This window comes from Plectropomus leopardus, chromosome 16 (genome assembly GCF_008729295.1).
Source record: "Plectropomus leopardus isolate mb chromosome 16, YSFRI_Pleo_2.0, whole genome shotgun sequence".
Taxonomy (NCBI): domain Eukaryota; kingdom Metazoa; phylum Chordata; class Actinopteri; order Perciformes; family Serranidae; genus Plectropomus; species Plectropomus leopardus.
The window spans coordinates 12,550,748-12,561,733 of record NC_056478.1 but is presented as its reverse complement, the minus strand read 5'-3'; the positions used below and the strand labels follow the sequence as shown (position 1 = coordinate 12,561,733).

The following is a 10,986-nucleotide window of genomic DNA, read 5'->3' as shown; positions in this document are numbered from 1 at the left end:
GAGAATGATGGGTCGAAGCAAAGACACAGACAGGAGGTTGACTTTCGAGGTCAAGTAGCGCAGCTCTATTCCTCCAGATTTATTACATAGTAAACAACCTTCCTTTCCTATGGGGCTTCAAATGCAACCTGTTGATCTGGAACAGTCACCACTGTTTTGTGAAAACACATTTTCATAAACACACTGTGTCTACCTACAATCCAGGGTGTTGTTTAATAATTATTAGAAAGCCGAATTGTGAGCACAGCAAAGACACTTCATCAAGTGCTGATTGGCATTTACTTCCTAGTTGCAAATTGCAAGAGAGAGAAAGACATAAATCCATAAATCCAGAGAGTTTCAACATTTCTCCAAATAATAATATCGGATATCACATGTCCTCAAAATATTACTTTTTGCAGGTGTTGACAATAAATTGAGGAGCTGCTAAAAAAACGCTGTAAATGTCAAAGAAATTGCTTTGAACAGGGCGTTTACTGGCACCCACAGTCCTCGGGGAGCTATGCTGGAGCTGACTGTGTGTGCTCGGCTGTTGATTTCGAAAGTTATACATTTTTTACATTGTGTCATTTCAAACACTTTAAAATGAGGTGTTACATAACTAACTAGAAAATGTAATGTTTGTGTAGTGGCATTAAAGTAAAACAATATGATTTATGATGTTATGGTCAGTGTGTATAAACCTCCATCGTCTGTGCTGGGACAATTTCTCCACTTGAGTCACAGTTACTATATTTAGAGAAGGCGCAATCAATCAAAAGTGCCAATATAACACTGAACGCACTTACAAAACCTGAGTTTTCAACCTTACAAGGCTGAGCTTACTTGTGAATGTGGTTATAAGTGGCAGATGCTATAAAAGGCAAAGCTTATAGTCAGAGTATCTAGCCATGACCTCAACATTTACATCATAGTAACCTCCTCGAGTGTTGCCATGTTTGTTGTTTAAATCCCACACATCCAGTAGTTGCATCTGTCTAAGCTCTCTCATGCGCCCTTGAGAAATATCCTCCAGTAATACGTGTCACATCTTATAGGCAAGTACATATACAAAAACGCTCATGACGCAGCTGGATGCATATGCGAACACAAGGTTAAACAGCAAGTACATATCTGGCCTAAGTATGACTAACTTAAGTCCAATTCAGACCAAAGATTCACAATGAGACAAGTTGAAATTTGCAATGCGCCAGTCTGCAACATTCTGAAAACCTGCCACTTTACACCAAAACAAATAGAAGAGACAGTGTATTTTCTCCATAGCAACAACTCTTTGTGCTTCTGTTTCCATTTTCAGCTTTTAAGGCTTTTTTGGTCGCTCAATATCATTTGTGGCTTCTTAAAATAAGAGTGAGGATAGTGATAGTAAAATAATTGCGACATCATTATCTCCAGCAGGCTGGTGATAAAGCAAGCAGCATCAGTGATCCACTGTCCAATACCGGGACACTGTGAGGACAGAGACAGCGTTGCTTACAGCTGCTGGGGTGTCAAGGGGATGGACTTGGGCTTCGCAGCACTACTGCAACTTTTCTCTGCAACATCCTAAAACATTTTTGTCTTATTGTGAATCTTTGGTCTTAACTGGGCTTTGCCGAAAACCACTTTGTCAATTTTTGACCTGCCTGCCAGAACCTTTTGATATTTAAATAACACTTCAAGTGAATTTATAACAGAAAACAGCAATCAGCCCACCGAATGTGAGTGGAACTTGATCAGTGATTTGACAAATCTTCATGATAGTGGTGACAAACGTGGCTGCTAAAAATTGTACCACTTCACCCATGTGGCAGCCTATAGTTAAAATGGTGGATAAATCCGAAGTCATACTTCTAAAGCATGCAATTAATGCCGATGGCCTTGTTCCTCTGCATGTCCCTCTTCCATATTCTGAGAAGCACTTTGACTTAGACAGAGGAGTGTCTTTGAGGACCATTTTCATGTTAATATCAGGGCTTTGTATATATTGCCCAAATGCATTGTGCAATCTACTGTTCATGTTGATGCAAAGGTTAAGTCTATGTTTCTATGGTAACCATGAACATGAGGGTTCAATTTTCACACGATGTTGTGGATTGGCAAAGTCTGCGTTTTCATATGGATGGGTTTTTGGAAAAAATAGGTGGAAAAACTGGAGATCGTTAACCTGCATTATCAAAAAAGTGTGGCATTAAAAGATAAGTGTGTAGAAATGGCTTAAAAAATGGTATGAATTGTTTTTCTAAAGGTGTGTAACACAGGAATGTTAACCTGTATGCATCTGTATAACATACCTGAGAAAGCGTTGCTGTAGTACCGTGACAGTGTCTGCATGATGTCTTTGGAGTGTTGTGTCCAGGGGGCGATCTTGCGATAGGTCTTGACCCTGTGGACCAGCTGGGAGCCACCGTACTGCAGCGACAAAGTGTCTCCGTGGTCCTCGTACAGCTCCTCAAACAACCTGGGCCACAAAAACACACATTAATGCACAGGCTTTTGCCAGGCCAGATTTAGTTATGATGTTAAACGTGGCTCTGTTTTATATTCTATTTTGGGAAGCCGGGGTTTCTCTTATGCAATTTATATGCATGTGCGTGTGTGTGTGTGTGTTTGCTATATGTGTTTTTTCTGTTTTTGCAGAACAACAGAGAGGCATCCCACATATGTCTCTTGTTCTTTCATCAAAGAGCTGAGAAAACTACAATTACTATAATTATTACTATTACAGGGTGTTAATGTAGAGTTATATATGTAACAGACATCCAGTTTAAAAGGTCCCATGAGGACACAACAAATCAAACACGTGCACAGATGCTTGCTCTCTCTAAAGCATTCACAGAGACCAATGCAGTCTTTGGGTCTTCTCCAATGACCTCGGACAAAAAATAGAGATTTTGTTATTGGACATGATTTATTCCATATAAATGCCAAAATATTTTAGTACTATTTAGTCATGCATATTTTTTCAGTAAAATGTAATGTTGGTCTTATCAGCAGTCAGGTAAAAGTCACTCAAAAATCTGCTGTAAAGTAGTCGGGCATGCAGCCAAGCAAGCAGTGCAAGGAGCAAAAATCTTGTATTTTCGTAAATCGATGATCACACACACACAAAAAAAGAAGCCTCCTGTAGGTTTAATTTTAGGATTAAGGTAAAGATTAGGTTCATTAACTTTTCCAAAAAGTGACAAGACTACTCAATGCGAGTAGAACATGCATCAGGCACACAACACTGTGTAGAACACAGGACACGACACCACTTCCAGGTGAAATACCAAGGTTTTCAAGGACTCCCCATTTGACATACTGTTATAGTGAGCATAATTTTTCATTGGTTAAATCACATATAATACATTTGTTCATGGAAAATTAACAAAATATATGCAAAATATATGCTAAAGTTAGGTGCTTTACCTTACACAGTCAGTATCAAACTGGAGTTTGGGCTTGTCGATCATTCCCAGTGCATAGAGCTGATAGGCCAGCGCACACTTCCCCACCATGAACTGGGCGGTGTTGGTCCGGTCCAGACAGTCCACACAGTTGGTTCGCAACACACCAGTCTACAACAACAAGGACATGAAATTTAATTACATCACTTGATTGATCTACAGCATACTTTCCTACTCTCCTAAAGTATGGCATGGCCAGCAAAAACTTCTGCACAGCCCCTGAACATAACATAAAATGTGTGCATTATATGCGCATTTCAGTTCTTTAAAGCGTCTGGGAGCCCAAATCCCCAAAAACTTTCTTGATATGTAATTTAGGGTTTTACATGCATAATGGGTGTTGTTGGGTTATCCACAGCACCACACTCTGGGAGCCTCAGAGCACACTCTGGCCATGGAGAGAACATGTAATGAACCCTTTTTTAGTTAATGGAGAAATAGATCGCTCTGTGCCTTTGAACAACAGCTCTCTCATTTTTAGAGCACTAGATCGGATTTATGAACACACCCAGAGTCGGAAGAATCGAAAAGATAGGGCTGTACCATGCCGATTCTGCTTTGCTCCATGGCTGTCATGGAGATGAGGGACAGCTGCCAAAGGTGGGATACAAGGAGGTATCAATCAAAACATGATTTGCCACACCCACACAGTCTTGAGAAATGCTATTATCCTCAAAATGAGATGTTTTGAACTAGATTTTCTAATAGTTGGGAACATTTATTTTCACTCAGATTTTTGTATATACTCAATGAAACACTCAACTTTGACATAAAGTGTGCGTTCTTACTATTTCAAGCCACGTTTCCAGAGGTTTTAACTTCTAATAGCCTACATTTAATACACTGGGCTGCTGTGTCAAAATTTGCTCCCCCAATAAGCATCTGTCAGGTTAGGAATGACAACTTCTGTAAAACTACTAGTTGCACGACACCAACGTCACCTCACAAGTATCACAGGAATGACGTAACCATAACCCTGTAATCACTGCTAGTGCTGCTAGCTAAAAATAGCGATTTCAGTGGACAGTTTAACGTGGAGGTGAGATGGAAGAAATCTGTTGTCTAATGTGTGCCCTTTTTTGTGGTATTACAGCATCAGAAGCACACATCTCCATGCTTTCACCTTCTGTAAGTGGTGGCTATTAAATTGCTGTAAATACCTTGGATTATTCAGAGACCATTGTATACAAGATCAGGGTTTACATGAAAACTGATAAAGCAACTAAATACATTGGCCTAGTTTTGCAGCTATAGCATTGAATGAAGAGCCTCTTTTGAAAAAAACAAAGCTGTCTCCTTGGCCTGGAGAACACACCGTCCTAAAGTGATAATGTTGGTTTCTTAACTTAGATAACTTAATAAAAATCCCTGCAAAAGAAAACACCACATAAACATTATGACGTTTTTGCATGCATTTTTCTGGCTCAGGAGTTGAACTGTTTTATGCACAGTGCTAAAACAAAGTGTGGAGGTGGGTCAGGGTCTCATCACACAACGCAACGCAACGCAACGCAACGCAACGCAACGCAACGCAACGCAACGCAACGCAACGCAGCATTTAAGGTATGTCTCCTTCCAACCTTACCAGGCAAGGAGTATTACTATTCCACATCCCCCAGGCACAGTGTTTAACCACAGACCCTTTCACACTGTCTGTTCAAGGCGGGAATATCATACGGCTTTGGTGCTTCGCCGTTCTGTATAGAAAGAACAATCACAAATGCGGGGTAGAGTTGTCTCGGCTTTAAGTCACCACAAGAGGCAGTAACAGTGCCGAAACAGTGTCTACATAAAAATTACAGCCAACAGGACAGAATCATGGGCAGGACAGGTGTGGCGTTTTGATGTGGTGTTGTGCATGTGACCCACCAAGAGAGAATGAGAAAGCGGCTAGCAGTTAGCTGTTAACTCAAACAAGAAGAACAGCTGCCAGAAATGTCCATAAATTGGGAAAACAATAATGTCTGGGAGCTCCTTAGCCTCCGAGCAGAGGACGAGAGCAGCCGTCATATAACAGGGAAGGTAAATGATTGTTAATGACATGTTAAACCATGTTGTTGTTTATAAAGCGTTGCCAATGTGCATGTTTTATGTCACAATAGAGGCTGATTTGTGTGTCATGCTTGTCGTGTCTCTTTCAATTGCAGAATGGGCGGTATAAATAGGGGACTTTGTAGCAGCCTATAGAACAATATCTGTGTAAAAAGGGCTCCTTATTAGCGAAACACACAAAACCAGCTTGCATATAAAGAAATCTGAAACGATCGCATGAGAGTCTATGAAGTACAGCAGTACAGGTGTTGGACCATGGTCAGAGCTCACTTATGCTTCGCTTTGATTAGCCTGTCTGCGTTCAAAGTGGGGATTTAGAAAGGTGTCAATTGTGACACAAAACCTTTTTGCTATGTAACATACCTGCACCCGTCCACTGACTGCAATGTGTCCACCTAAATCTCCCCACCTAAAAAAAACAAAACATTTAAATAAACTTGATATAAAAAAGTATCACATAAGGAAATCTCAATTCTACTCTTCTACAGGAGCAATTAGCCTTTTTTTTCTCGGTACAAGAGCTTTGATCACCATTATGATCACCGTTTCAAGGCTGAACATAATGAACTAGATACAAACACACAGAGCAGACATTTAAACACACTGAGCCCCGTTAGGGCTACAAGTACATAAAGAGACAGACAAATTGGAATATACAATGAGGACAATTTGGAATACATGTTCTCGGTTACAATATTGCATCAAAGTCTTGGCTTATGTAAAAATCAAATCTAAGGATGTCAAAATCAAAAAAGTTCAAATTCACCAACATGATCCAAAGTTTAAATATTATATTTACACCTTTTCTTTGCTTTAATGAGTGTTATTACAATTCACTTTCTTGCTGAGAGTTAGAAGAGAAGCTTGATGTTGCTCCCTCTTGGTCAAAAAAGGACTAAATCTTACATATTTCCCAAAATGTTGAACTAAGCTTTACATCACATTATTTTAAAAAAAAGCACAATGAAATCTAGAAGTTTAAGTCCAAGAACATGCTACACTTCTGGCTCTGGGTTTTGTCTTTATCAGTTTTCCCCTGTAATACTACACCCTCTCATTCATCACTTTCTTTTTAAAGTGCTCTACAAAAACACAGCAAGTGTGGGAATAACTCGGTGAGGAAAAACTGCCTCTAAATTGGATCGAGGAGGAGCTCTGAAGACAAATGCAATAGCTGTTGAAGGCTAAGCTTCAGAGCTAAGTGCGTCTCATTGTGGCAGGAAAATTATAAGCTGATTGAGACTGAAGAGCGATAAGTATAGTGTATGCATGTGTCTGAGAAAGTGCATGTCTGAATGCAGAGATGGAGACGACAGACAAGAAGAGTATAAAAAAGTTGACTGTGATTAGCTTATGCGATGTGCATGTGATGCAGGCTACAGGTGCCATAATTATTAAAGTGCATCTACATTAATACTCATGGGGTTTTGTTTTGTGTGTGTATGCGAGCAGTTGTGCATGAGTGTGTATAGCGTTGGGTAATGCAAAAGAAAGGGTAATAAATACTGGCTGTGGCGTGGTCGTTGGGTTATGTAACATAATGGTAATGTTGGGTGAAAGAGATTAAGACATGCAGGCAATGGGAGAGCCATGCATTAAGAACATGGACGGCAATCTACTCAGCTTGTTAGCAGAAAACTCTCTGCGACACAAACTGTCATCAGCCATAATTCCCATTAAGAATTCATATCTGGAGAGTTTCAAGATCAAGCAGTGTCGATAAATGTATGATTCTGAATATGTATGAATACAAAAATGGATGATACAGCCAATCCCTTAGAAAAAATAAGTCTGGTATGCAAATGCAGGGAAGATGGTTGCGTGGCCGAGCACATGGTTCTTTTTTCTGTCATTTTTTCTCCTATCACCGCTGCACAATCTACTGCACTGTCTCATTTTGACCTGGTGTGACCTCTGATCATTTAAACTGTTTTCTTGTTTAAAATGAGCCCAAAGATGACAGTCATGAACCGTTTTTGGATAAGCTACATTTCGGTTTAAAGGTATACTGTGCAGGAATAGCTGTTCACTGTTTGTAAACAGTATTGCCAGCAGAAGTGAAAGTGAAAGCCAACTCCAAATTCATGCCTTTTAGGAATTTGCCTCTTTATATTTGCATTTTTTCTGCACTGTGTCCAAAATGTTTGTAACTTCCTCCTGGATGTGTGCATCTTATAGTCTGGCACCTTGTTGCTACCTTTTTCTAAGTTCTAGTAGGCCTTAAATGATGATTGCTTGGGTTTTCGTTTGTATTAGTCAGTACATTGTCATAAGGGAAATCCTGCATAACATACCTAATAATTGTAATATACAACAATATACAATACAATATACAACATAATATAGTCTAAGGTTAGCTTCGTTTTTTACACACCACAGAATGTGTTAGAATCCTCTGAATTCAAGAGAAGCAACAGACACAGTGAAGAACAAGAAAAGGCTGACCTGTCATCTGGTCTGATGGTGTGACAGTAGAAGTCGGAGCGATTAATGAAGAAACCTGTTCGCTTAACCACATTCTCTGCGATCATACTCAGACGGTCCAGGACGTTGCACAACTTACTGCGAGAAAAACGAAAAGGGAAAATTATGTTATTAATTTGTGTTTCTTTAGATGAGATACAGTGATCATGTAGAACACCTTTAGCTCTTGTGAAATGCTTATTTACTGTATGTTCAGTTTAGGGTTAGGCTTTGTGTTTAAAAGCCTGGCAGGGCCAAACTCTGACGATAGTCTTTCTAACACGTCTTACACAGAAAAAGAACAGGTGCAACGTTAAAACATGCATACAGACTAAAGGTCTTTTTATACCAGGGGCTTAACAAGCAAATGACATGATGCAAAATACTCACCTGCAAAAACTGCGCATCAAAGCTATTCATATCAGCAGCAATGCGAATACTTTTGACCCAGAGCAGCATCTGGCAGTCAGTTAAATTATTATACCCCAAGCTACTGTAGGCAATTTTTTTGAGTGTCTACGTCTTTTAATGTGAAAAGTAAGATTTGAAGGAGATAGACCGCCAGTCAGTTAAGATTCTTTCTATTATGCCTTTGGGGTTTTGTATTTGTAAAACCTTCCTAGAGCCAAGAAAATGGACTGAGCAGAACCCCCTGGATGGGACCAGTGGGGGAAATACAATTGTGCATATATTCAGTGGGCTGCATACCCTAAAAGTAAACATGTGAGCCAGAAAGTTTTTGGAAATAGATGCCAGGTGATCAGTTCTCATTGGACTAATTAGGCACCATCTTGGGGTGTGCTATCCAGATCTAACCACACATCTATGCCATGAGTATTGGTGTTCTTGATTTATAATCGTCATAAGTAAAGGCGCAATTTGATTTATTCACAGAGTAAAAGCTCTGAAAAAATCTGCCTTGTTCAAAAAAGATAAAAAAAATAACAATAATCCATCTCATCTCATCATTTTGCTGCATATTTGTGCGCTTTATAAAACTACTAATGACAAAAACAAAAGTTGAAAGAAAAATTTCTTCAAAGTTAAGCTCTTAACACTGGCTCAATCACTGTAACAACCTCTTGGTGTAGCGGGCCATGTCCCAGGCGATGTAGTCGATGCAGTTTTCTGGAGGGAGGAACTGATTGAGGTTGATCACAGCTGGGTAGAGCTCCTCACTCAGAATCTTCTCGTGTTTCCTCTTTTCTCGTTTCTGTTGCACAGCAGAGAGAAACATGTTTATCACATGAATGATTGATTCTATCACAAAGAGCAGATATAATAGAGTGTAAGCAAATACAGTCAGACATGACAGGCGCTTGTTCTCTTTGATGAATTTACAGAGATCCATTCAGGTCTTCTCTGCAGTGACCTTGGAGAGGGATAGAGCTCAAGAAGCAATCTACAGGATCCCTGCAGAGTTGCATATATGGAGTGTAAAGCACAGAGCTGAGGACAGACTCTGAAGATAGATGGAGAATATATGATAAGACTTGCAGCTGTGCAGGATTTTTGTTCAAGTTCAATCTAATGCTGCAAAGAGAGGGATAAAAGGGATACTTTGCTGATTTTCAACCAGCTTTGTATTATGTTGGTAGTAAATGAACTTAGGTTAGCTTCCCTCCATCTTACAAAGATCTCCCTGGCCATTCCTGTCACCCGGCAGATTTTTGCTGGCTCTTTGGCTGTTGCTCGGACTACAGATTGTACTCCTGCATTTTCGTTTGCCTGCCACTGAGGACGAAAAGAGTATAGAAGTGGATCAAGTCAGAGAACAGATTCTCTCTCAAACTCTCAATCTCATGTCAAATTGTAAAACTAGGCAGTGGTAATTTAATATAAACCAAGATTCTGTTGCCTATTTCTTACCTAAATTTTTTTCAGAGACACATTCAAGTGCACTGTTTGGCTGTAATTAGAGAATTCGTGAACAGGAAGTGGGCGCCATACTGTTTCCTGTATTGTGTTAATGGAGGCTGAAAAAACTTGGATCAAATGGTAAAACTAAGCAACGCTGATCAATTATGAACCACGATAAAACTTAAAACCTAAAATGTTTTTAAGGAGCATATTTCAGTTTACTGTTTATCTATAATCTGAAATTGTTTGTTACCAGTCGGCTGCCATTTTGTTTACTGTGTCAAAAAGGCCAACCTCGCAATGAGGGTCGATGTGAGGGTCCAAGGACAGAGGGATGCCATATTCTGTAAAGCCCTCTGAGGCAAAATGGAATTTGTAAGAACAGGCTTTATAAATAAATTAAATTGAAATTATTAGTCCGGTACAGCACAGTGCATTCCGGCAGTTGTAGATTTTCTAAGTATTTGCATCTTTCTACTGCAGAGACAAACACATTCTATCAAAAGACAATCTTTCCAGTCTGAGAACACATTGATGTGTAAGGCTAAGGTGACCATTATTCTTCATTTAATAAAAAAATGTGTCTTGCCGAAAATGTGTACGGTTCACATCAGGACATCCATTCTCCGTGCTGATATTAAACAGATCTGAAAAGCGTAACTGCTGTTTGTTTGATTGTTTCTGAGGTCCAGATATTTAATTAACTGATAAAGAGAGGAAATAATAATTTATTTATTTTTTTGGTTTATAAATTGCATGCACATGCTCTTGGTCTGCCTCTGTGACCCATGGTCACACGGTCCATTATGTTATTTCTCCATGAAAGTATTCCTCCACACATTGTGCCTTTTTTGACTGAGCACCCCGGGTGATAATGGGCTTGGAAGCATCATTTAACAGCTCACATCTCCATCCACACATCCAGCAAAGCAACACAGCAACCAGTCAAATTACCAATGAATTTCCTCGCCCATTCAGCAAACGTGTCATACTGTCTGACACACGCACGCACGCACGCACGCACGCGCACACACACACACACACACACTTTCTAGGCACAGATGATAGAGTAGAAATACACCACACGTGCACAGATACCTACAAAGCTCACATGTGCTGTTCACATTGATAATCACGATTCTAGGTGTGAGATGGTGCAGTCACAGATCATGAATGAAAACGT

General features: G+C 39.8%; 1 protein-coding gene across 1 annotated transcript in view; it reads right to left on the bottom strand.

Annotated features, from left to right (window-relative positions):
- Positions 1-10,986, bottom strand: part of fig4a (FIG4 phosphoinositide 5-phosphatase a) — a 68,315-nt gene that overhangs the window by 31,014 nt on the left and 26,315 nt on the right. Inside the window, exons 12-16 of the mRNA XM_042503358.1 lie at positions 9,023-9,156; positions 7,926-8,042; positions 5,844-5,889; positions 3,391-3,539; positions 2,274-2,440 (exon numbers count right to left, since the gene is read on the bottom strand). Coding sequence (XP_042359292.1) covers positions 2,274-2,440; positions 3,391-3,539; positions 5,844-5,889; positions 7,926-8,042; positions 9,023-9,156 — 613 coding nt within the window. The remainder of the gene's footprint in view (positions 1-2,273; positions 2,441-3,390; positions 3,540-5,843; positions 5,890-7,925; positions 8,043-9,022; positions 9,157-10,986) is intronic.